Consider the following 26,594-nt stretch of genomic DNA (forward strand, 5'->3'; position numbering starts at 1 on the left):
TCACCTGCTTGCCTTTATTTTCCATCCACAGGCACCTCGCTGGTTCAGCACCTGATGACAGTGCTGATAAGTGAACAGGGGCGGATCTTTGCTGTTCCTCAGGGGGATGTGCCAGGGAGCCAGCTGGAGATCAGACCCGTGCGCCAGCGCAGCACTGTCGAGTGGATCTCCGAGGAGGACGGGGAGGACAGCAGGTCACAGAACAGCGCTGCCAGCCCCGCTGATTTGCCACCTGGCAATGCTGTGGCTCTAGAGGCCACTCCAGGACCTGCAGTGAAAATCACTCCTCCAGAGCACAGTGGCAAATCGACTCAGCCTGCCACGAGCCCCAGTAAAAGAGTGCAGACACTGCCTCCGTGGAAATATTCCTTCCGCCAGCAGGGAGCACGCTCTGTGAGCCCAAAGCTGGGTAGCTCATCCTTAGATATCCCCAACCTGTCCTCCAGTGGGAACTGGTTGATGAACGGCCTGTACTCTCTCCGAGGCCACCGCCGGACAGCTTCTGGGGAACGAGTGAAAGACTCGTGTTCCTCCCAGAGACTCTCTACTTATGACAATGTCCCTTCATCCAGCCTGTCCCTCAGCACACACAGCATGGCCAGCACCACCTGGTCTACATCATCCTGTGAGATCTCCGTGATGGACTCGGTGAGCAGCTGCCCAGCCTGCCGGGCCAGTGACTCTTCTGCTTTAAGCTCCCTAAAAACCGAGTGGGTAACTCAGGGCTCGCTGTCTCAGAGCGAGGTCAAGACCGCAGATCTGGAGAACAGCACGGACAGGTTTGAAGCCTGCAGCAGCAGCAGCAGTGAACAGAGTGACCCGGCTGCAGCTTCCCGAGACTCTGTCCAATGCTCCAGGGCCTTACAGAGCTTGGTGGTGGAGCTAAAGACAGAACTGAGCAAACAGAGGACTGAGTATGAGACTAGTATCAAAAGGTAATGTCATCTGCAGGGGGCACAAGGAAGTTGTCTGTCAACATTCTCCCTGCCTGAACATGGGTGTGGGCTACCAAGGGTATCAGGTTCTCAGCCCTGAAATTTGGGGTTGGGTGACAGCAGATTTGGTTCTACTTTTTCCTTGCTACTCTCTGAATCCAACTTTTCTTTATTTGATTTAAGAAAGCAACAAAAAAGAAAACAAAGGGGGATTTCTATGACACAAGGAAATCAAATACTTCATATTCTGTGTTTTCACTGTAAATGAGAACTGCACTGGTAATGCCAGAAGTATTTCTCTTAGTGTTCTCAGAGAAATAGCAAAGCAAACATCTTGTAGGGAGGAATTGGGACCCAAGATGGTCAGGCCTCAACAAGGATGATCTGTGCAGGTGCTGATACTTGTACCAGACCAGTCTGAAACAGAGGGCTTCTTGTTCTTTTCCCAACAGCAGCATTCTTGAGGAAACTGCTCTTGACTATTTTCCACAGGTTTTTTTTGGGGTGGTGGTATTGGGACTGCATCTGAGCTACAGTATTTTCAGCAGCCCTTTTGTGCTGAACTTCTTGAAACCTCACTTTTGGTTTCTGATGTAGAGAGTGGTCCTTGGCTGATGGAGTAGCCTAGCTTGGGGGAGCAGTGTGAACTGTGCCATGTGCCAGCTGGTGTTTCTTTGCACAACTGCTGGTGCTGTACTTTCCATCTGAGCTCAGAAAAAATCCTTTCAGTTTTCAGGAGAGCTGTGTGTAGGGCTGGGGCTGTAGGAAGTAGAGAATATTAATAACAAGGGAGTCATTAATTTGTGTGAGTATATTAGGTTTTATGAGTGTATCTGAACTGTGATTATTCCCGTGGGCCATTTGTTAAGGTAGGAATTCCTCTTGCTATCTTTCTGCTTTATGATTTCCTCTGGTGGTGGCTTGCCAGCCTGTGCTGCATTTCTGCCTCTTGCACTGTATGCCTTGGTGTGTGGAGCTGGAAGGAGAATCAGGCTGTGCAGCAGTTTCAGCTCCCACCTAACATCCCTGAGTGGGAGAAAAGCCCCACCTTGTTGTGTTCCAGGTGTAAGAGCTTATGAAGCACCAGCAGTTGCTAGCATTGGATGTTGTGAAGGGTCTGTGAATGAGGGTGGAGGTTCATGGCTTACATGGTTTGTTTTTCTAGCTGCCCTACTGATGCAAAATGTGAGGGAGGTGAGGGTATGTGCCTTACATTTAATTGTGCAGAGCTGCCCTGGCAAGCCTTGTTGCAGGGATACAGGTTAATAAACAGAAATACCAGGCTGCAAAACCTGGAAATGTATAGCTGCACATTCTTGCCTGCTGCCTGGGGGAAGACATGGTTTTCCACCTCTTATCAGTAAAACTGTTCCAATGGAGCCTTAAGCTGCTGACATCAGGGGCATCCAGGAGGACCTGTTCTTCATTCCAGCTGTTGACTGCTTTAGCTCCCATCCCTGCCTTTCCCCTGCAGCTGGATGGGACAGAGAGCACTGTGGCTCGAGGGGAGGACTCTAAATTGGCCAGGTCTCACAGGGCAAAGTAGCTGAGAGGAAAATGCCTAATGAACTGAAGTTTCATAAAACCAGGCAAGATGCAATCGCTGCCTTTTTGTATTAAACAGGATGACTCCAGCTGTTCAGGATTACAGCCTGAAGGACTGTGCTGTCAAGTCTAAGAATTTCAAGCCAAGTTTTTCAGCTCTCAAAAATTTTGCAATGTTTTTACTACATCTGCAGCAATTTATGGGTGCAAAAGTATGTTCCTTTATAGACTGCATGGAAGTCTGCTACTACAGAAAGACAGGAGCTAACTAGCAAAGGGAGGCTGCTTAGCACAAAAGATATAAGCTGCTGCACCAGCTTTGATTTATTGAAGATAATTTAGTCCCCCCAAAAATGCACATGTGCTTGTGTGGTTTGCAGAACTGTGTGTATCTAGCAGGACATGTTTTAATGAAAGAATATGAGCTTTTTTGTTGGCACGTACATAAGTGAAGGGAAAGCAGAGTGAGTACCTGCCTGGGGCAGAGGTAAGGAACACTTGCTGATGGAAAAGCTGTTATTTCTCATCAACTGCCCATTTTCTCTCTCTTAGTCAGAGGGAGGCAAGTTTTATGGCCTTCCTGTAACCACTCTGTTCCAGAGCATTTCTCCCTCAAGGTAAATATAATTATCCGACATTCTCTGTTGAGTTTCAGTAGTTCATGTTTACCACATGGGACTCTTAAGAAAGTCTAAGTATTTGGAGAGGTCTGTTAATGAATGTAGAAATGCTGTAAGTACCGTGACCCTGTGTAATTCAGACCAGGCTGCTGTAGTTGACCCCTACAGTTAGTGGTAGAAAATGTAACTGGCAGCTCAGAGCTGTTACGTGTGTGTGTATGGGGAAGTATCCCAGCTTCAGAAGTGTCATATTCCAGCTGACAGCTGGCTGGGGATAAAGGTCTGCCTTCATCCACAGGATGCTTTTTGCTGGACTTGGTGGAAATCAGTATACCTGTGATTTCGATTCACTGTGAAAACTGTGACTATAATCAAACTACCATCTTTACCTGTATGTAAAGGAACAGAAAGGAAAAGTTTAAGGTGAAGCATTGCACTGCCTCTTGGTCATAAAGTGGAATTCAGACCCTTCTGGGACTGCCCAAGACCCCTTTTTTTCCATTTTTGTTTTTTTATGGAGGCAGCAGCGTGACCTTCTTGATAATCAGTTACCCTGACTAAACCCCTTCACAGTTCCACCGGGATGCTACACCCCAGCTTCAAAGTTGAGTATTGGACTGACCAAGGAGAGGTGGGGGTGATTTTGTATTGGGAATTGTTAGGGTTGTATTTATTTTATTTAGAGGAAGGGAATTTTTCATTGTAAAAGCCTAATTTTTAAATTTACATTCTAGTAATCAGTAATTTCTATCTGAAAATATTCCTTCCTCAGTCTTAACACCACTACTTGGATCTTGTGATTGGGAAACAAAGGGGGAGAACAGCATGTGCTGTGCCTTCTGTGCTTCTTTGAAACCACAAAACCATGAACCTTGTTCTTGGACCTCCCAAGTGAAAAGCTCTGAATTTTGCTTCAGTGGTTTGTGCACAGATACATTTAAGAACTGTTCTTCTGATTCTTCCTCATGTGAAAATTTGGCTTCATAAAATCCCGTATCCCACCCCAATGTCAATGATAAACTTGACAGAAAATACCATCAAATGGCTGGTGAGGAAGGACTGTGACCTCATTCCTATCTGATCCCTAAGGAGGTTCCTCTGTACTGGATGGACATATAGGGAAACACAGTATCAGGGTGAAAACAGAGATTTAAAAGATTATTTTGGAATGATCTACTTGAACTGTGCCTAAGTGAGGAGTTAATACATCTCCTTAGCCAGGCAGTCTGGTACTGGTAAGTAAGCATTGTTTTGTAAGATCTGAGCATTTTTCTCGAGATGCAAATAAAGGAAGCTCTAGCTTTCAAGGAATCCTCTGCCCTTAAATACAGCAGTAATGAAATGCCATTTAGTTATCTCTTAAGTCTTTGAATATGTTAAATTTAAGTTGTTCCTCTAGAGTTTTTATAGTTAGCAGCTGTATTTATCCAGCCACTTTAAAAAGCTTTTTTTTCCCTCTCTTTGTTGGTTTTAAGAATTGAAGAAACAAGTGCAGACCTGAGGAACCAAGTGGTTAGGTTAGAAGAAGAACTGGACCAAGAACGGAAGAAATACACAATGCTGGAGATAAAGCTGAGGAATTCTGAACGCGCTCGGGAAGATGCCGAGAAGAGAAATTACCTCCTGCAGAAGGAAATGGAAGAATTTTTTTCAACATTAGGATGTTTAACTGTTGGGAGTCAAAGTGCTAAAGTCCCCAAGTAGAACAAGTATAGAAAATCCTGTTCCTGATAAAATGAGTGAAAATGCGTATTTTGTTCTGGTATACTCATGTATCATGAGTAATGCTATAGTGATTGTGCTCTCAGTGACACTTGCCCTGTTGTCTTTACATGTGCTATAGTATTTGGGCCAGTTGGGAAAGACTGTGGACTACAAAGCTTGAAAATTTAGTGTCAGATTGCCAAGAAAGAGTGGGTCCCCTCTGTATCCACAGAACTTAAGCTACTCTTCTCCAGAGTGCCCTGCTGCCATCTTTGGACTCAACTGCACCATTCTTTTCCTGGCTCAAGAACAGTGGAAGGTCCTGCAGGGTGGGTGCATGGCCAGAACCAATAAACAAGCTGAGCCTGGAGCTGAGGGATTCCCACACTTGTGCTTGGGAAGGCAGCAGTTCCAGTCTGTCACCACAGCTGGGAGGTTTGACAGACAGATTTAATGAGGTGGTTTTTGCCCCACTCCCTCCATAAAGTTTGTTCAAATTTCTCATTCAGAGTGGTATTATTTTATGAAGATATTATGAAAACAAGGTCTGCAAACATGCTGAGGATATCAAACTCTTGAAAATTCACTAAAATTGTCCCTTACCCACCAAATGGTTTCACAAAAATGCAGCTTTAAATTAAACTTGATTAATAATCATATTGATTACACAAACTCTGTGGAACTTTAAATATGCACATTTTGCCCTAGGTATCAGGGTTTTCTGAGCCAAAAATAGAGCAGTATCAGCTGCAAGAAAAAAAAAAAAAATCTGAGTCAATAGATGTATTAAGGTAGAAGATGCAAGATTCTTATCATCAAAACACATCCAAACTTTAATAGCAAAACTTACGGTAAGAGGAGTTAGTGCAATTGGGGTGGGGGATGTCAGGGTGGTAACGGGGGGAGGGTGGGGATCTATCCTTAACCTTTCCTGGACAATGTACACTTACCTGCCTTGTAACATGTCTCTTGATACCAGCTGATATTTTTGTTGTTAGTTCTTACAGGGAGATGAGGGGACAGGAAGAATACTGCAAACAACCCATCATCCCAAGTTCCTTACTTCTGCTAAGGAAAAATCATTAGAATGAAGCTGTAAGTTCTGGTTATTTGCTGACAGGGCTGACTTCCATTCCAAGTGATTTAAAGAAGTTCTGCATAGCATTTGTAACACCCTGAGCCATGCAGAGCCTGCACAAAGAAAATTGTTTCACCAGATTCAGTTTGAATTCCACATGTGAGCCCAGCACTGTTCACTCTGTCTTGGCACTCTATCTTTGACATCCTGAGGTAGCTTGGGAGTTTCTAAGGATAAAAGAAGTGCCACAACAACCTGAACTGGCTAAAGGGAAAGTACAGACTGTAACGAAGAAGACTGCTTTATTTTAAGTATTTTGAAAAACGCCCTGAATCTCATTTCTTACTCTAGAGAAGACTATGACTCACTGTCTGGAAATAACCTTAGAATGGGTTTTTTACATACCAGGAAATAGTCAATACTGAAAGATATACGTTCTCCTCATCATCTCACAGATATGCAGCTATTTCAATATTTAAAACATCTGGGTGTTAACTTGTTTCTACTGCACTGTAACACTTCTCCTTCCTATAGAAATGTAAAAAATGTAAACAAAAACAAAAACGTTTAAAGCAAACAAAAAGCAAAATTTTGACCTAATCTTTCCTGGATAAGGAAGGAAGCAAGCAAGGTGGTATAGTAAGCCATGTGGAAAGGTTCATTCAGTTATTTCAAAACCTTTTTCCTACCTCCCAGGCTCTCCAGCTGCCCTGGATTCATTACTGCCCCTGGCATGAGGCAGATACCTGCATGCTCTGCAGCAGCTGCCTGCTACCTGCAGGTATGAGCATCATCCCCATCTGTTTTTAACACCTCTGCCTTGGATTCATTACCAATGGTCACATGTGACCCTTTAAGGAATAAGATGGCCATTTAAAACAGCAGCATCAGATGCATAATGTGAGAGAGAAGCAGTAACAGTGACTGAGCCGGAAGAGCAGAGTCTGGCAGGTAGCTGGAGGTACCAGGTCAGTCATCACAAAATAAACCTTAACTTGGAGGGTGGTCTGAACCAGGTTGTAAGTAGAACACCAGGACTGATAAACAGCAACATTCAATCCAAGTACTAGTAGCAAGCAGGGTATTTTAATCCCTTCTTTTATTTCTACCCAAAACACAGAAGCCTTTCTGTATCCATCCTGCCAGCCCACACCTCCCTTATACCATTTATATTGCATTATCTCCTGTATGTATCGAGTGCAGACTGCTCCCTTTAGTTCACACTACAAACTCAAGAACTGAGCCCTGCTGACATCAAATGACAAGACAAGACATCAAATACAGCAGAGACAAGCTTAACTCTCTTAAGTATTTAACCTTAGGTAACTGCTAACAAACCCACCTATCCCAAACTTGCAGATCCAGGATAGGATCATGAGCTCTACAGCACTACATGATCTGGTATCCAAGATAAAATTAATTCTTTTTGATATACAAAGAAACTCCATCCACTCAAAATGAGGCGTGAAAAAAACCAGTTCCAGACTGGCTCTTGCGCTCCAGCAACATCTATGGGTCTTGTTCATGAGGAATAAATTTTGGCTGCTTTTGAAGATGAGCCACTGCAGTATATAAACCTGGCAAGAAGCTGCAAACATTGCAGTTCACACTAAAATGCACCACAGTGGATTTAGTTTAACTTCAAGTGCAGCAACAGGACCATAACACTAGATTCCTGATATGGGCAATTATGCAAGAAATGAGATCCACTTGTACAAAGCTTCAAAGAAGACTATGCTCTTATGAGGAAGATGATACACCCTTTCCTGCCTTTAATTCCTGTTTCCATACTCTACCCCACCAATACATTTCCCCACAGCAAGCACTGGAGACCACTCCTTATTTTGCAGATGTCCCACTCACTACAGTCCCTCATCTAAATGTCTGCTTTCTTAGCAAGTGTTTACACAATACAGGTTTGGTTATTATTAATTAAATGTGACAGAAGGTTCCTGGAATAGATAAATTTTTACCACAGTTTCATCTATGCCATCTTCCCAGCCTGGAATATCTCTTCCTGTATTATACAGGGAAAAAAAACAACCCAGTAAGAACTTTTCAGTGAAGAAAGAAAAACAACACAAGCATATGCTTTAAAAAAAAGCAAAACTGCAACACTTCAGAATAACAAAGAAAACTTTGGTAGGCCATGGCATTTCTAACACAAAACCAGAAATGAACAGGGATAGCTTAATGACTCATCTATGTTCACAAGGAAGTTCTACTGAAGCCAGCAGCATTATGGAGTGTTTCAGCCCCGAGCCACCAGACAAACTCTGGGCAGAGCTATGACTTTCTCTGGCCTTGCTCTGCAATAACATAGCACTGGAAACTGGCTGCACTTTATACTGACATATGCAAATTAAGAAGAGCATTTCTGAGTGCCACCACTCCTAGAAGAGCATCTCATAAACTGCTGGCCCAGATAAAAAAAGCTGGCTACAGTGTGGTCACAGTTGCTTTCCCTTGAAACTGGACACAAAGGCACCACCAACACAGCTCAAGTGCAGCTCTAGTCATTAAAGGAAGCACTGAAATCCTGCTGGAAGTGAAGGCAATCAAATACATTATGTTGGGACTTACCTGTGGGAGAAGTGCCAGTGCAGTGAGTGGTCCAGGCATCCAAGTCAGCTCTCCAGAAGTCAGATCCTTCAGGCTTCTCCAATATGCAGTGTTGAGACTCTCCCATACAGTAGGCAGCCCATGGCTTACCTTTCAGCAGCACAGGCTCTCATCAACTGTAGTTCCAGGAATTCCTGGAATATAGTTCCAGCTAGAGCTGGCAGCAAGGAAGCAAGAATGGATTCCCACTTGAAGCAAAGACCCTGAACCTGTGGCTGTTAACAGTCTGTGGCACATCCAAAGTCCATGGGAATGGAGAAATGGAAAAAAACGTCACTTTGCCCACAAGTGAGCTCACACACAAGACAGGACACTACCATTAGAAAACAGAAGAATTCTCAGGAAGGAGTCTCACTGATAAGATTTCAAGTGCAGCCCTATTACGCAATCCATATGAAATCCATCGCAGCCTGGCAATGAAGAAACACTAAATGCATGGTGGTCAAACATTTTTTTTTCTTTTTTATTTAAAATATCATTATAACCAACTGACATACTAGATAACAATGTATACATTCCAGTGGTGCACATGTAATGACCTATGGCATGAATGAGTTAAAAAAACCCCACAATGTTCTCAGTAATGCCCACCAACAGCTTATTTGGAGGGAATAAAAGAAAAGCAGGAAAAGGTATCAAATGTGGGGAAGAAAAAAAATTAGTTTTCCCCAGTATTTTTAATGGTGTATCTTCCCCTTCATATTTCTTGGGACATAATAAAATTAAGAATATACTTCAAAAAGGGCAGAAGGAATGATCACAATAATTGGGGTGGGATTTTTTTTCTCAACTTTAGTAATAAAAGTTAAAGAACTCTCAAAAATAGACTAGATATTGGGCCTACAAAAGTAATTCATCTGTATGCAAAGCTTACCAAGAATTTTTCCTTTTGTAAAATGTAAAGGATGAGCTGACATTACTAGTAAGCTATTTTTACCCTACAAAACCAGACTACAATAATAAAATCACCAATTTACAGCTAACACAATAATCTAGATGTACATTACTGTACACAAGCTCTATATTACACATGAACATCTTACATGAAATAGATAAGAAACATACTGATATTGTCTCAACATTGGCCAATATGTTTGTTTTTCTAATGGAGGTGTATTTTCTATTCACATTCAGTGTAGTTCCAATAGCAAGGGTTAGCTTTGCTTACTTAAGAAACGTAGAAAGTTTGTGTGAGGTAGTTCAAGAAAACCTAGCTTAAATTTTGAACTGCAGAAGAGAAACACAATGTGATCTGATTCGTAACACATTTCTCTAATGTAGACATACAAAGAGAAGGGAGTGAGAGAGACCACGTAAAATACCACTTTTATCCAGTGCCCTTAACTAAGAATAAATTAAATTAATTGAAAATTTGGATAGGCAGTACAGTCTTATCACACTGCTTCATTAAAAATCTCTTTCTAATCCTACTGAAAAATACAAACAGGCTCTTCTTCAACTGCACCAAACCACTGACAGGAAAATGACAGGAAAATAAAATGTAACAGCATGGACAAGCTGCTGCCAACAGCAAATAAATCTAGAAACTGTAATTCCCTCCCTTTAGCAACTTGAAGGAGTAAGACCGAGTACAAGCTGAACCTTCTCCTTCCCTTTTGCCCATGAACTTTATCAAGAAACATTTGCTGTCCTACACTTTGGATTACCGGCTGAGGAGGACCATCCTCCTGTAGGAGTTTTTTGACATTTTTTCTTCATGCACTGCTGAGCTGAATCAATCAATCTGTCCGTCTGTCCGTCCATCCTCCTCCACAGAGCCCCGGCCCAGGTGCTCAGTGCTGGCCCCACCAAGCCCAGGCAGCAGGGCCCTGCTGGCACAGCACAGGACACCCCCACCACACCACAGGTGCTGCTGCATCTCACACAGTACAAGTTCTTCAAAGCTAAAAGCCCAGGCTTGGGCAGGGCAGAGCGCAACATCTGCTCAGCTCAGCAGAGTGACCCAGGGCTGAGCATGTTCCACCAGGGAGCTGTGCTTGGACAGAACAGCTGCTCACACACACAAACACATCAGCTCTGACCCACTGTCTTGCACCAACAAAAGATCTCCCAGCACAGCATCCCAGTACACCCTAAGGTTACTAATTCCACCCCTCTATCTCTATTTCAAATTCTTGAACAACCTACTTCTACAAAAGGGAAACAGCTGCTTTACCCTTGCTGCATGATGCCATTGCTCTGCCCAGAGAAGACAGAAATCAATCTTGTTATTACTGCCCAACTTTGAACCTCACCTGAGGCAAGAGATCAGACAGCTCATGGTAATTCAATCCATATCAATTCTCAGTGGATTGGAATGGCCTTAGAAAGTTGCATGTACTTCAGTGAAGCCTGTTGTCTTGAGAAGATTCCAAATCAAAGTCTAAAATAAAACTTAAGAATACTTTAATATTGTACAGCATATTAGGTGGCATATAATCTAACAATAGACAAGGACAGCTGAATTCCAGTTAACCATTTGTTTGCTATCTGTGGCAGTGTACACCTACGTGAAAAAAAATTATATTTCAACAAATAAAAAGGGAAGACTAGGATGCTGTTGTGATAATTTGATTACTGAATATGATTTTGTCTTTGAAATTTGCCATCACTTTAATTTGCCTAAAATGCAAGCAACTGAAAAAAAGAAAGAGAAAAAGCAACACTGCTGTGAAGATGGTGCCAAAAGTGAACTCTTGGTTTCCACAGGCAAAGCTCTGACACTACTGAAGCAATCCCTTTAAGAACAGCTTGCTCACACTACAACAGGCTGCAGTGGGCAGTTCCAGACATTCACTAACCTTGCCTTGAAAGAAGAAAAGCTCAATTTCTCTTAGTGCTTATGAGCTCAGTTCAGTTACTCTATATTTAGGACACTGGAAAGTGATAGCAAAAAATATTTCTAAGTTTCAAAATATTTCAATCATCACTGCAATCCAGTGGAGTCTAAAATAAATTTAAATAGGAACTATATTTACCAATTTGTTTTTAACAGCACTGAGATGCATCAGAAGTTACTTTTGTCAGTCTTAACTACATTACACTGTGCTGACCACACTATCACTTGACCCTATAACACAATGGAGTAGTGTTGTTTGACCAAAAATTTTGGCTTAATTCACAGCTTAAACTTTCATAAAAAAACTACAAAATAGACTGTTCTGTTGGTCTCTGTTCAACATTTTCTACATTCCAGTGCTAGATGAATCCAAACTTGTCCTGCCTATTCTGAGGTAATAAACAATTTGGCAGGATCCTGCAAAAATAATTGCCTTAACAAATGTGGCTTAGGAAGGCAATATTGAAATATTAGATACAAAGTGAGGAAAGCAAAATTACACGCACACAGCACTTATACCAGCAGTCTAGCCAGGCCACAAAAACAACTGTGCAGTTTATCAGTTTAGTTATCTTTGAGACATTACCATTCCTTGCAACCCTGCATTTTTTAAAAAAAAGACATATTACATATTGACATTACTATCGCTTCTGTTTTTCTCTAACTTACTGCAAAGACAAATTTTCCTCTTTCAGTTAAAACTTCAAAATGATGCTTATTTAACCCAACAAGCAGAAGGAACCACACTGAAGACCACCAGTCACTCCTGGATGACCTCTGTAGGCAGTTACATTAGTTGCTTATGCTCAGCGCCTGGCAAGACTTGTGTATCTTTTATGCCCATTTGTGTGAGCTTTACTAATTCAAATTCCTCTTCACATTCTAATTCACTACACAAAATATGCATCTACACAAGGCAATCAATTATACAGCCTAGCTTCACTAAAAATCTGCATTTTCCAAAGAAATAAATTCTGAATGATTGTTTAACTCATACATAAACTTAAGTCAGTTATACATAAATCATTCTGTAAATATAAAATGTAAACAGTTAAAATACTTCTGTAAGGAGCAGCACCATCTTACATGACTATTTAGTAACTGTTCTATATATCTCAATATATCTTTTGTTTAAAAAGTGTATTGAAACCTGGAGCTTTGTTGATGAAAACTACTGAATATTTATGAATTTAAATGAACCACTGCTAAGATTTCTGCTACACTGATTTCATGGTGAAATGAAAGAGAGAAATATTAATTTATACAGCACTATTTATCCCTCCTTTGGATGGCATATATTGCTCAATTAATGCATTAGCTACAGAAATCCTGAGGTTCTCCTACCACTTCATGGTTTTTAGCAGTTACTTTTGGTGGAGAAAGAGTAGCCAAAGTTTTGCCCCTATTGCATTCATGTCGTTCCCTCTTTGACCCAAAAAGCACTCAAAAAGCACTTGCCTTAGTAGACAAAACTAGTAAGAACCAGAACTCCCAATAATCACGTCTCACATGAAAGTATAGCTACAGCATATTCATTTTCCCTCTTGTCAGTCTAAACATCCTGGATACACTTCATTCTGTGTGTACAAAACCAGGCTACAAGCTAGAAGTAAACAGTTTATTGGCATTGCAATGTATTATTCATGAAGTATCCTCATGTTTTATGGTGATCACAAGATTTGGCATGCCCAACTCTGCAGAAAACATCACATTACTCTGCTAGGCTGGATATTTCTGCAGCTTTGAAGATATGTGTTGCTTTCTTAAGTTCTTAAACCCATTCAGACATTGTAACTCTGCAAAGGATTTTTTCTGTTTCTCTGAAAAAAGTCTCACTAATTGTTGCTTTTCCTGAAGTATTATAGGCAAATGGCCAAAATAAAAAGAGGATTTTGTTCACTACCCAGCACCAGAGTAGTATGCCTGAAACTACAGCTGGCTGCACTGAATTCTCTCCCCCTCCACCTGGACAAAGATGTATGACCAAGCATAAAACTTTGAAGGATATCATGAACAAAACATCTAGAATAAATTCTAATTAAAAAATTGAAAACCTATAAAATATTAAATAATTCATCATATGGTAATGACCACAACATTAATATGTGCTTTGATAAAAGAAATCTTACAAATTCAGTAAAAAAAGATCAGCAGCATAATAGTAAAGCAAATATGCAGATTTTAAAACCACAATAAAAATTACCAGGTTTAATATTTTACAGTTAATTACAGCAAAAAAGTGGCTGCTTATAACACAACGTACAGTTTGAAATTACAGCACTTTATGATGAATTCCATGATTATTTTTGAAAAAACACTCAAAAATACCACCAAATTTTAAAAGTGCCCTATTAATGACTAAAAGGACCCCCCTCCCACCCCCCAAAAGACCAAGTAGTCATCTACAGCAACCCAGAGGTCCAGCTGAGGTTTCTAGACTGCTGTCTGTATCAGAGGCCAATGTTGGATCTGTTGACATTGAAGACACATCGTTGACAGATGATGATGAAGATGGGTGTTGAGAGCCATTGATCATTGCTGCACCTGTGCTATGAGAAATAAAACAGCAAATCAGTTGCAGATACAGTTGCACAGTTCAGTACTTGCATTAGTCTGTCTCTTCCTAATGGCTGTTACTTTTCCCTGTTTTGGCAAGTTTGAAGAGATGTGTCTCAATCCATTGTCAAAATAAATAAAACCCACAAGTCTTTAATGTGGGGCTTAACAGATGGTGTGTCAAGAACTGAAATGAATGAAGAATCAATTACACAGGGACAAAGATAGGGGGATTGAACAGATCAGTAAAAAGATGTCAGCCCTGTATATTCCACTCAAATATACAATGTTTCACTTGAAGAGGTTAGGTAATTTAAGAGCCATATTTTTGAGTTAGGTTACTTTTGGATGTCTTGATCAGCTTTACTCCCCCTGACCTACAACTCAGTGAAGCCTTGTACTGTGCTTTTATTGTAACCAACCTAAAGGGGCTGGTTGGCCACGTATAACCCCATTCTTGGTTCTCTCCTCCAGGTCCATGACTTCCTTGTATATCAACTCTGAAAATGCAGAGAAGGGAAGGCAAAAAATGAATTTGCAATCCAAAGACTAGATCAATAATACATCTCCCATTAAAATATTCATTTAAATTTAATAGGTTTATTACTATTCAGAATCAGTTTTCAACAATAGGTTGTAGGCTACACAACAACTGGCAAGTGATAAAAAATGTACATTCTTTTCTGTTGGAGTTACAGTGGCCTGGCACTCTTGAGAACACACTGGCATTGCTCTAAGGTTCTTTTATTCAGGCTGCTTGGAGACCTAAGACTAAGCTGAGCCTTAAGGTCCACTCAGTTTTCATCAATGGCTTCTTTGGTAAGGGAAACTCAAGCAGCAGTCCTCAAAGGAAGAGCTAGGAACAGTCAGACTTGTCCTTCTAATTCAGCATTACTACACTGCTCAAGGTCCTGCATCTTTTTCAGCTGTAGCAGTTTGTCCAGAAGAGTTACCCTCCCTACAAATGCTGTCCTGTGGATTGCAAAAGGTGACTGAGATGAGCAGGTCTTTAGTTCACTTCAAAGGTTCATCTCCTTTGCAGAAGTTTGTGTCCCAACAATTGAGAGGCTGTGAAGCACCGGTCTGTTCCCCTGACATCCAAGCAGATGAAGTAAATACTTATAGGATGTTCAGAAGAACTTCAATTACAATATTCACTGGGGCCCAGCACACTCCCAAAAGTTTTATTATACTTTAAATGCTTTTCTTACCTTTCCACTCTTCTATCGTGTGCTCCCTCTCATCTAACTGTTTATCTGGTATCTTTGGTGGAGGCTGAAAAACAAAACTCATCATAGAGCAATCAAAAGGGATACAAAACCAGTATAAATTAAAAATTAAATTAACCATTCAGAACATTAACCTGATTTAAAAGTAACATTTACATTATTATATATCCATTCATACTTGGACTTAGACTATTTTTTAGACGCTGCCACAGTCTTTGAAATTATTCTGATAAATTTGCTTACATTACTGTAATAATTAACAGAGAAACTGATCAGTCTGGTAGAAGAGCTCCTAAATGCAGCAGTCTCCAGCACAAGCAGTTCTTTTTAGCTACTTACCGTTAATTACTAAATTTTCTATCTAGCTATTATAGAGCAGCAGAATTATAATTGCTCCCTTTACATCAAGTATTTTTTTCTATTCTTAGTGGCCATCACCAAACTTCTCTTTTAAAAACCCACTTTTCTCATCAGCATAATCAGCTGATAATGAGCTGATTCATTATCCTGAATCTAAATTTTCAAGGAAAAAAATTATATTAATCCCTCTGTTCATTAGTTTTAATAATTGAAAGCTCAAGATCTTGTATTCAGATTTTGCTGAAACACTTATTTCTAGTTGAAGAATAGTATCAATTCTTACAGCTAATGAAAATATTTTGCTTCCTTGGGAATAAATACCTCAGAACCCCATCAAGGGCAATCAAATCACACTGAAACAACCAAAGCTCAATACATTAGAACCCTATATAAAATATTTCAGATGCATGACTACATGTTCAAGAGATGATACACAATTATGCACCGACACAGAGGTACACAAACATGGAGACAGGTACCTCAGCCCATTCCTGATGGTAGTTCTAATTAGCACATCTATTAACATCAATAAAAACAATTATGGCTCAGTTGAGCTTCTAATGAAATGTGCAACAATCTTCTGTCAAGCAGCTGTACAAAGCATCACAGTAAGGTGGCTTTATACAGTAGCTTCCTAAGCAGAGACCTAAAACAAGAACTTACAGCTTCTGCTTCTGATGGATCATACCACACATTGATGTATGGGTGCTGGAGGGCTTCATCCACAGAGATTCTTTTAGAAGCATCTATAACCAGCATTTTTGATAACAAATCTCTTGCTTGACTTGCTGCAAAAATAAAATTTTTTGTTCAGATTACTGCCATATATAGAACACATAACACAATGTTTCAAACTTTTAAAGAGAAGTGTCAGAGCAATCAAGTTCTAATTAGATGTCTATGCAGCCCTCACATAATTTGAGGTTTAGGAGAGTGGTCAATTTTTTGGCAAAAAAATCTGAAGAGAATGGCACGGGTGGAAAAGGGGTCAAACATGTTTCACTATCCATTTTCAGCATGCAGTGTCCCTTGGTGTGACATCCTTATGTGAAACAGCTCAGGTGGCAGTGCAGCCTTGTCTCGAATAACAGCAGGCAAGCACCTACTGCCCCCTTTCTGTCACAAGCTTTTAGTCACAGAAAAAACCCTGAGTGACTCCACTGACTAGGTGGCCTTTAGAACCAGTAAGTCACTGAAGTAACTACAGGGTATCTATGTATTATGAACATAAATCCCTTATTCTCATCCCTAGAGAACAAGGATCTGCTCTGCCTACACAATTTCTATTCCAACCTCCTCCCCCTTTTCTCTAAACTGTGTTGGCATCTGTCATTGGGAAAAATATAGATATTTACTTGTCTTTATAACAGCTCCAAGAATAGGATCTGTCTCATGAAGATATGAAAGTGAAGGCAAGCACATGTCAGCATGTTCATCCAGTCTCATGATATAAATCTTTAGAATCTTAGCAGGATGATTTTATGGTGAATAAAACCAAGCTACATTTCTGTTCAATATACCACAGTTTTAAAGCTTTTAAAACGTACAACACACAGAAGACAGACCATACCTTTAAGTTTATTGTGTTCAGAGTCAGCTGGGAAAAGGACATCTGGAAAGAGTTTTTCAAAACTATATCCAGCATATTTAGGTCTGTTCTCCACGTAAGTTCGGACTGTAGGCTGTAATTTCTTCATAAATTCGGGGCATGGTGTTCCTAGCTGCTCTATAACTTTATTCCATTGATCAATATCTAAGGTTATGCAGCTAAGAAAAACACTGTGTCTGGTTTTCAGCTAAAAGTTATGTTAAAACCACATGAAATAACCAACAGAGAAAACACAGGAAATTATAATAAAGTATCAAGTTCATCATCATGACTTACGACTACTTTCTTAAATGGTGAAACAAAGCAAGACTATGATAGTGTAGTTAAGGCAACATGTATTTCACTCAAAATCATTCTGGCTAGAAAAGGATATAATTCTGAGAAACAGAATATTAGAAGACTCACAAAATATTTAAATACAACAAATTTAACTTAAGTCCTTGTCTAGGTTCTGGAGAACCCTGATCTGAAAACACATTCACAGCAGTCAAGGTGATGTGTGATACCACACATCACCAAGGTGCTCCTGAGAATGACCCCAAATGGGTGCTTTGTCCTTCATTCTTCTCTTGGTAGCTCAGCCCAGCCCTGGACAAGCTCTCACCAAGCAGGTGCAACACTGAGCACCAGTAGGCACGCAAAGGACCAAGCCTTTGCCCACACAGCTCAGTGACAATATTGACAGGGAGTTGAATGAAGTTAGAGTTTCAAGGATGCGAAAAGAACATCTTAACTGAGTTTACACACTGTAAAGGGGAGACTGACTACTTCAGGGCGGAAGAATTTAATACATTTTACCAAAACAAAAAAAGTTTGACTCAGGAATTGCTAGTTGCAGATGGTCCAATACTGGGGGAGAACTCAGAATTTTATAGACACTAACTCACAATCTCCATCTCTTTCTCCTTGGCTGCTGCCAAAGACCAGATACCAGGCTACCTAAATCTACAGTGGGTTGAAGCAGACCCTCTCTTATATTCTCAAAACTTAGCAGCAGATCTCTATATAAGGATTCTCAGGTTCTGCTGAGCTTTAGTACAGGCCTTGACAAAAGGAACCATTTACACTGTACAGCACTGAGTCTAAATTGAAAAGCCATGCCAGCAAACCAGATGCATAAAGCAAAGCATGGTGCAGCTCATGCAATGACAGAGCTGTGTGAAAGTAAGGATGCTCTGCATTTCCTTACCATGACTCAAAAATCTCCACCCCACTTACACCCCTAAATGGTACTATATCAATTTTTAAACAGTAAAAGCAGGAAACATTTCTGATGGCATCTAAAAAAAGGCTCTGTAAGTAATAGTAAAACAGATAGGATATCAAAATCCAATTACTTTCACTAATTTTAGCAATGATCTAGAGGTTTCAGTTCTGTTTGTCTGGAGCATACTCTTCGTCTGAAATACCATTCACAGGATGACCCATATAGACACCACCAAGCCATTCATAGAATAGAAAGACAGAAATGCCAGGTATTTCTGAAAGCTGCTTGCATGATCATTTCTGCATACAAAAAATAAATCTCCAAAGTGTAACTAATGAAGATGGTTAGGGACTTTGGCAAATATTTTCTATAAAATGCAAAGAGTAACTACTAACATGCTCAGATACTACACAAGATTAGTAAATTACTACATAAAAATGAACTCCAAAGTAAAACCCAATGCATGTGAAACAAGAAAACACCACCTAAACAAAAATAAGTCTGCCTATAGCATGACAACATTCAAAAGTATGGATAGGGACTATATTATTACACTAGAAAAAGAAAAGAAGAGGGAAAAAAAGGAAAAAAGAAACTGTTTGCCCAAGTGGTATACAATGAACTTGCAAACTGCAATTTTAAAAGGCAGTTTAAAACCAGTATTTTAAAAATTCGAACCACCTTAATCTGGCACTGTATCACTGCAGTATCTTTTGACCTTTTACAACTATATCCTAGGCCAAGGGTAAGGATACGATCTGTACCAGGAAATAAAACACCACCTTTGATCATTTCTCCCATGATGCACCCAACTGACCAAATGTCAACTGAAAACAAAATGCAATGATATTAACATAAAAGATAGTTACTGAAATAAAATAAATAAAAACATCTAGACACACATATACACATGAAGTGACTATAAAAAGCATGTGCAATGAAAATGAGTGAAGGTGAATGTATGCTAACTACAGGACCAGCAGAGACTATGTCCTACTGCTAGGTGCAGCCTGAATATAAATGATTTTTTTTTAAGTGTATCACAAGAAAAATCCATGTTCATTTAATAAAAAAAAAAAATTGTACAATATGCATCTTCATGACAACATCAATAAAAAGGTTAATCACTTCCTAACTAATTCAACCTGCTGCAGCAGCACAAGGATACAGTCCCTTCCTGGAAAGAGGATTTTGTGGCAAACCATTTCGCCCATAATGCACCCCACAGACCATAAATCCACTATGTTTGTAGCACAAAAAGAAGGAAAAGCAAAGCAAACGGTCATTTAAAATTAAAAGAAGCATAACATGACTGCATCCTATAAACTGCAGAGACAGCACAGGAAGAGCAAGTCTTTGTATTAATCAATGAAAACAGTTTAACATACACCATGTGTAAGGATTAGCTTTTAACTGTCTCAAATACAAGGCAGAAAAACATCCTTTTGTTTACTGTAGTGCTAGAGCAAGAGCTTGAGCAGAGAGAGAGAGACACAAATCAAACAGAGTAAAGCTTCTCCAAGGCTGGAGGCTTCAAAGGTACCTCTGCCAAGAGAATAGACTCAAGCACCAAAGACAGATTGATTCTTTGAAAGTAATTCTATTGTAATTATAGGAATAATTCTAAAAGTAACTAAGTAAACTGACCTGTAAAAATATTGTCTATTGAAACAGTTCACACTTTTTAAGATAATTAATTAGGTATTACATAGGAATTACAATTTGATATCAAGTATTTCCTAGAAGTTGGATTACCATGCATCTCTCTCTCTTGCTTTAAATAAAAAGCAAACAGAATCAGTAAAAGATCACTTAGAATTTTAGAGGATCAGTTAATGACAATGTTAGTATGCTCCTAGATTTTCAGTTCAAATAATTTGTTTTAAAATATTTCTCCAGTTATACTGTAATAACATTTTATACAAAAGAAAAACCCAAAAGCAGTTTTTAAAAAATGAAATATGCATTTTCTACATTACCTTAAAATAAATCACTCAGAAGACATAAAGATGCACAAGTTTACTTTGAACAGGTAAGCCAATTTCTTTTGCAGTTACTTTCAGAGGTATTGTTAATTCCTTATGCAAAAGTTTTCTTGAAGTCACAACAATTAAATTTTATTATTATAAATATTTTTATGTCAAATATGACACTGGAATTTCAGTTAAGCAGATAAGAGGGGGAATTTAAGTAACAACAATTGTATAGTAAAAATTATATGTGAATATTCTGAAGGAGCTCAACAATGTCAAGCAAACAATATTGCTTCTTATCTTTCAATATTCCTTCTCCTTTAAGTTCCTCTAAAATAGTATCTAGATAATATGACAGGAGTTCATAGTTGTGCATATTAATAGGTCAAAATTAAGGGCCTTGCTCATTTAAAAAAATACTGTCAACACCTTAGTTTAGTGCTCTTTTTTCTTCAAAAACTTTTTTTCAAATACTCAAGTACATATTCTTTGGCTTAGAGAAAGAAAACCAAGTTTTGCATTTGACTTTTTAAAAAAATGCTGAATGTTGACTTTTTATCTGCTAAATAACCTTAATCACAAACAAAAAATATACCCAAATCTCTTGTAATTAGCTTGTGTCTAACATGACAAAAGTTACCATTCTACTGGTATCTCTATAAACTCAAACTTGAGATGTTTTGTGGTGCTTTGATTTGCTGCTTTCATTAAATCAAACAAAAACCTGTCTAATTACAGATGTCTTAACTTTTGTAGCAAGCTGAACTAGTGCCACTGTGAACACTTTCACAAAAGACTAAAATCTCATTACAGATTTGAAAAATACTTAAAAAAAAAATCTATTGCTGTCATAAGGAGTCAGTTTTATTCTTAACAAGCCCATGCAGAGAACTTACTGAAGTTTATAATTCTAGGAGAAAAAATACCATGTGAAAATGAAGTTTAAACCAAATCTACCTAGTAGGAAATGTAAAAGTAGTTGTATCAGAGTTCTTAGGACTTTCCTTGCTTTTCAGTGTTTCCTTGCTGATAATCATGGACATAACAGTGCATAAATCTGTTAAGGAGCACAGTTCTGATGTCCTTTAGTTGGTTTCTTAACGTGACATCCTCAAACATCCTTCAGTAACAAACCCTACATAAAAGTTAATTCTGTATTTGTTTGGGCTCCTTGCTAGCTTTAAAACAATTGAAGATTCTCCATCTGTGTAGTATAGCACCAAAAAAATGTTACTCTGCAGTACATTAACTCAGTCATGAAAATACACATTGCAATCCTCCCACAAACTGCAGGAAACTGCCAGAGAACCCTGTAACCATTAGTTAACTGCCAATTTTCAATATTTAATCCTGCATTAAAAAAGTTCACAGTTAATTTAACTATGGGTGTGATGGGCTATAATATGCATCAGTACTGACAGGTGAGGCTCCTGGACAGCCCATGGTTCTTAGTGTAAATGCATCTTTGATACCCATCTCCCTGTCATGGCAGCTCCACAAAATCCTTGGCTGAGAAGACTTAACAGCTCATGTAAACTGCCTTCTAATGAGAGCTGTATGTATGGGAATGTAATTGGCTTTGGACTCACTCCATACATTTACATCCTCCAGAAGTGCCACTCTCATTTCAATGGCCATGTAATTGGCTTTGGGAAGACTTAGCTTTTCAAATGAAAGTAAATTATTATTGTTTATGATGCACAACACAACTCACACTTGCATACGGAACAGGATTGTCACAAGTTTGACAGGATACTCTAGAATACTATCTAACTCCAGTAGGGGAAAGAATGTTTCATACTTTTTCAACCCAAAATTACTTACTATTTAAGAGGAAAATTTAAAACAGGCAAGCTGAGTCAGAAAACTTGTGACTTTCATTTTATCAATTCCTTCTGTAAGACAGCTGCCTGACTCACTACTACAGCTTTAGGTACTTTTCTTTAATGTCCCTTAAATAGCCAACATAAAGTCTTGGGGCAAAAAAAAGACAAATTTGCAAATGTAGAAAATTTTGGCAATTGAAAAAAATAACTAACTTGCTCTACTCAGACTGTGACTCCTAAATTACAGGAAAAACAGTCAACCACAGAGGACATTTGAAGAAATATATGACATCCTCTCATGCACACTAACGGTCCAAACAAATAAAAATCACAGTCTTGCAATAAAGATCCACTCTCATTCCTTTGATCTGGCTTCTTTCACCACTAGCACTATTCACACACAGCCTGAAGTCCCTTGCTGCAATGGAATGCAGTTGCCAGGCAAGTTTGCAGACTGTATTAGGAATGCTGAAAGGCAGAGCAAGCCCCAGTTGTGTCAGGAGGCGAGGAACCACACCTCACATCCCCAGGAGACAGCTCAGGGCCTCCCTGGAGACCTGGCCAAAGAGTTTCAAACACACACTGAGGTGTTGACAAGTGGAAGCAGGGAGCTGCCTGAGCACAGGGACACACAGCAGTGAAATGGCAGCAGAATCAGGGCGCTGCAATGGAGTGTCAGGAATGAGACGTCACTTTGTTTTCCTAATGGGTACCACTGGCTGTTTCCTTGAAGGTGCAATGTACTTGACGATAGGGAAACTTGTGTTTCCCTCAGATGACAGATCTTTTTTTATTTTTCTGTAGAAGATACTGAGAGGCAGACTGGTAACAGAGTGAGTATGGTGAGGAGGACGTGTATGCAAAGTAAAATTCCCTTGCAATTTGTCATGGATCTCAAAGAATCTATGATGCATCATGACAGTACTCTCTGTCTGCTTGTCTCAAGTATGTTATTGAGCTTTTCTTCAGTGTTATAGATACATATCATATTACTGGCTTTTCATAAATATTATAATGAATGTTATATGTATAAGATTAGAAAATTTAGCTGTATTAATATAGTTTCCTTTATTTCCATTATTGATGAAAATTAGAAATAGTGGTATAATACATATATGTTAAGCTATGGCATAGTATTAAAACAAAAACTATTTTTGTTTGTATAACCCAAAGACCAAAAAAGATAGCTAGAGACCCCCTGCATTTGTAAACTATCTTATCCAGATGAAGACTGCTGTAACCAGAGTTTTGGGGGAGGAATTTATTGCATTTCTGTTATCAGGGAATGTAAATCTTGATGGCACCAAAAAGATTGATCTAGTGGGAAGGGGGCAAGAGAAAACTAAACAGAAGAACACCAAAGATCCTAAGAAGAATGTATGAATATGTATGAGAATTTATGGATATGTAGTAGGGTTCTGTTTTTAAGGGACGATCCTTTGTTAGTAGGTGTGCTCTCTTGGCTGAATGCAGACACACCCAGCCATGTCTGCATACCTGACTTTAATTCTATCTCCTAATTGTCTTTTTATTAAACTTTGAAATTCTATAAAAAATATGTGAACCTCGTTTTTCACATTCAGCAGCATTAAGAACTTAATGCACTTTTCATGTTTAATGCACTTTTTTTAATGCCAAAAGTCTAAAGGAGGCTGGTTTTAATGAAAAGCAATGCCACAATCTTAGCTTGTTGGTTCCTCAGTAGACTTTATGCTCCCTACTTCCTGAAAGGCCATGCCCAATACAGTTATTTAGCATCCAGTTTAGTACACCTATCTACTGATAAATCACAATTTACATCTTCACCATGAATAAAGTCAGATACATACAAAAGTCAGATACAAAGTACATACCACATTTTAAGAAAATATATTTCCAGTTCTTCCTGTCATGTAATGTACCAAGGAAGTTATTTAAATTTTTAAACAAACAAGGCCCTCGATTTCCGCTCCTATTAAATGCAAACTTTTTCTAATGGGTTGAGTTGAATAAACAAATTGGTGTATCCAGAATCTGCATTTTGGTCACAAGACTAATTTATAAAATTTCTACAGCTTGAAAAAAACATTAACATGTAAAATGTGGTGTGCCAAACAAAAAAAAAAAAAATAAAGCTATGCCAAAGAAAGACTATATTTGCTGACCGTTTTCTTTGTATCCCATCCCTAGGATGACCTCTGGTGCTCTGTAGTAACGAGTCACTACATAAGGCGTCATCATAAAACTAGTTCCTGCAGTTCTGGCCAGTCCAAAGTCAAGAATCTTCAAAGTGCAGTCTGACTTTACTACTATATTACTGGGCTTTAAATCCTTTAAAAAGAAACATCATATATGACTGCTAAGACAAGCACAAAGTAGTCTGTGGTTAACATTTTTAAAAAATAACACTGCTAACATTAAATCCCATGCACACAACTAGGTTATTGCTATAACTGCAGCTCTTTTCCCCTTGCATCAATTTATGTGCATTCAGCAGATTACAGAATTAATTCCTTTATTGTGCTTGTATATTTATACAGCAATTAAAGAAGGAAAATACAACCAGCATTACAAGATATGTTAGCAATGTCTGAAATAAATTGAGGTTAGTAAGAAGTGTTAGCTCTGAGGAAAGGTCTAGAAACTGCTCACTGGAAGAATAATTATCACTACAAGGCAGAACACAAGTAACATGACAATCACTTAATTCAATAATCATCTTGATACAAGAATTCTTAGAATTATAATGAATGTAAAAGGTTTATTTGCTAGTTGAGGTTACATTACCTCTTTTGAACCAATATATTTCTCTGAACAGAAAAGAAATCTCCATGCCCACATGGTTTTACTTTCCAATTTAGGACTTGGTTTTATACTAAGTTTGGCAACCAAACCCAAAAAGGCACCATTGAAAAACTGCCAAAAACTACCACAATCATTAAAGTGGAGTGGAAAATGTTGACATAGCTTCAGCTAGTTTTGGTTAGCAACATGGTAACTATTCTTTACACTTGAACCCTATTGACAATACTGGCTTTGCAACATTTATTTATACAAACACTACACAGGCTTTCTCTGTCATCACCTCAGCAGGTTTGTCTTACAAACACCTGAACGTCACAGAGTAAATATTACAGAGTAACTTCAGAATAACCTTACAATCATAAAATCATTCACAGCACATGGGACAACACAGATAAGACTAAGAAACCTCCTGCCCACACTCTGAGATTAATGAGAGAAAAACCTGAGATCTGACAGAGGACTCCAGCCCTTGAGCTGAAAGCATTTGATAAGTAGCCCTATCTGCCATTGTTTCTTAAAGACTTAAAGGTAGGTATCTGCAGGATTTATGTAGTTTTCATTTGTACTTGGATGTCTTTCAGCAATCTCCTCATAATGCTATGAAAACTGCATTAAATATAGAGAGGAAACAACAAAAAGAGTTCCAGAACAACAGAATTTTAATGACTAGTTAAAAGCCTTGCATGCATACATATTCACACATGCACTTCCACACAAGGACTCTGCAGACAACTTTAGCTTAAAACATTCTCAAACCACAAAATAATTTAAGTTGTATAAGGCCTTCTGGCTATTTAATATGCATGTTTCAGATTCTGCTACAGTCCTTGTTATTATCAGCTTTATTTCCGCACACTTCTATTATTTTCAGGATGTTCACTGCAGAATGCCAGGTGCATGCTCACAGTATTAACTACACTCATCCTCCCCAAAGCTACAGGATTAAAACTCAAAATGTTAAGAGATCTTCTCTTTGCTTACCAAATGCTGTCCATCCTTATTTCTGAACACCATATGTAGCTGTCATGAAGCCTAGGATCAAAATGATGAATTGACTTACACTACATTCAAATTCATGCAGAGATGGAAAACCTGTATCCCTTATATATATATATATATATATATATATATATATACATATATATGTATCTTCTACTAAATAAACAGAAACTCAAGGCTCCTTCAGGAGTGATCAAATTAATTAGAATGGATAAATATAACCAGAACTTATAGCAAAAAATCTCTCACTGAACCTTGAAAATGTAAAATGTCAGTGCTTAAGAAACAGATTCTTGCATGGCTGTCTCCCCATTAGCCAGACAAGGAGACAGGGACATCTCTGGAGGGTAATTCATGGCTTCTGTGGGCTTTTCTCTTTCTAAGAGATTTGTGAAGGGCTTCTGTAATTAGGTCCCTTTGTTAAGTACTGAAAATCGGGCAGAATTCAATGTTTCAGAGCCCCGATGCGAGACTAATGAGACACTCTGTGTCCCTCACAAAGTCAGTGAGGCACAACTCCGCAATGCTGATCATTCATCCTCAGATTATGCAATGTGTACTTCTATATTGGCTGGAAATTGCATCTCTGCAAAATGTTTGGAACACAGTAATGTTGATTTGCCAACATCTGTTATAGTCAGTGCAAAGTTATGGTCAAATCTTTGCCCATTGATGTGGCAACTAAGTTTGCCCCTACAACTTCAAGGT

At 38.9% G+C, this 26,594-nt stretch overlaps 2 protein-coding genes across 48 annotated transcripts in view; one reads left to right on the forward strand and one right to left on the reverse strand.

Annotated features, from left to right (window-relative positions):
* Positions 1-11,059, forward strand: part of ARHGAP22 (Rho GTPase activating protein 22) — a 146,584-nt gene extending 135,525 nt beyond the window's left edge. For 17 of the 22 annotated variants that reach the window (XM_086900400.1, XM_086900403.1, XM_086900402.1 and 14 more), the window contains 2 exons: positions 32-935; positions 4,576-5,537. In XM_086900400.1, coding sequence (XP_086756526.1) covers positions 32-935; positions 4,576-4,804 — 1,133 coding nt within the window. In that variant the 3' untranslated portion in view covers positions 4,805-5,537. Of the gene's footprint in view, positions 1-31; positions 936-4,575; positions 5,538-5,802 lie in introns of those variants that run through there. The other 5 variants (XR_015290050.1, XR_015290052.1, XR_015290051.1 and 2 more) reach the window with 2 other exon arrangements.
* MAPK8 (mitogen-activated protein kinase 8) overlaps positions 8,941-26,594 on the reverse strand; it is a 268,471-nt gene continuing 250,817 nt past the window's right edge. For 11 of the 26 annotated variants that reach the window (XM_086900429.1, XM_086900427.1, XM_086900423.1 and 8 more), the window contains 7 exons: positions 24,248-24,413; positions 19,060-19,131; positions 17,059-17,241; positions 16,152-16,276; positions 15,111-15,174; positions 14,322-14,399; positions 8,941-13,892 (listed from right to left, as the gene is read on the reverse strand). In XM_086900429.1, coding sequence (XP_086756555.1) covers positions 13,876-13,892; positions 14,322-14,399; positions 15,111-15,174; positions 16,152-16,276; positions 17,059-17,241; positions 19,060-19,131; positions 24,248-24,413 — 705 coding nt within the window. In that variant the 3' untranslated portion in view covers positions 8,941-13,875. Of the gene's footprint in view, positions 13,893-14,321; positions 14,400-15,110; positions 15,175-16,151; positions 16,277-17,058; positions 17,242-19,059; positions 19,132-19,472; positions 19,545-24,247; positions 24,414-26,594 lie in introns of all 26 variants that reach the window. The other 15 variants (XM_086900418.1, XM_086900420.1, XM_086900412.1 and 12 more) reach the window with 3 other exon arrangements.

This window comes from Cyanistes caeruleus, chromosome 8, assembly GCF_971803275.1.
Source record: "Cyanistes caeruleus chromosome 8, bCyaCae1.hap1.1, whole genome shotgun sequence".
NCBI classification, from domain to species: Eukaryota; Metazoa; Chordata; class Aves; order Passeriformes; family Paridae; genus Cyanistes; species Cyanistes caeruleus.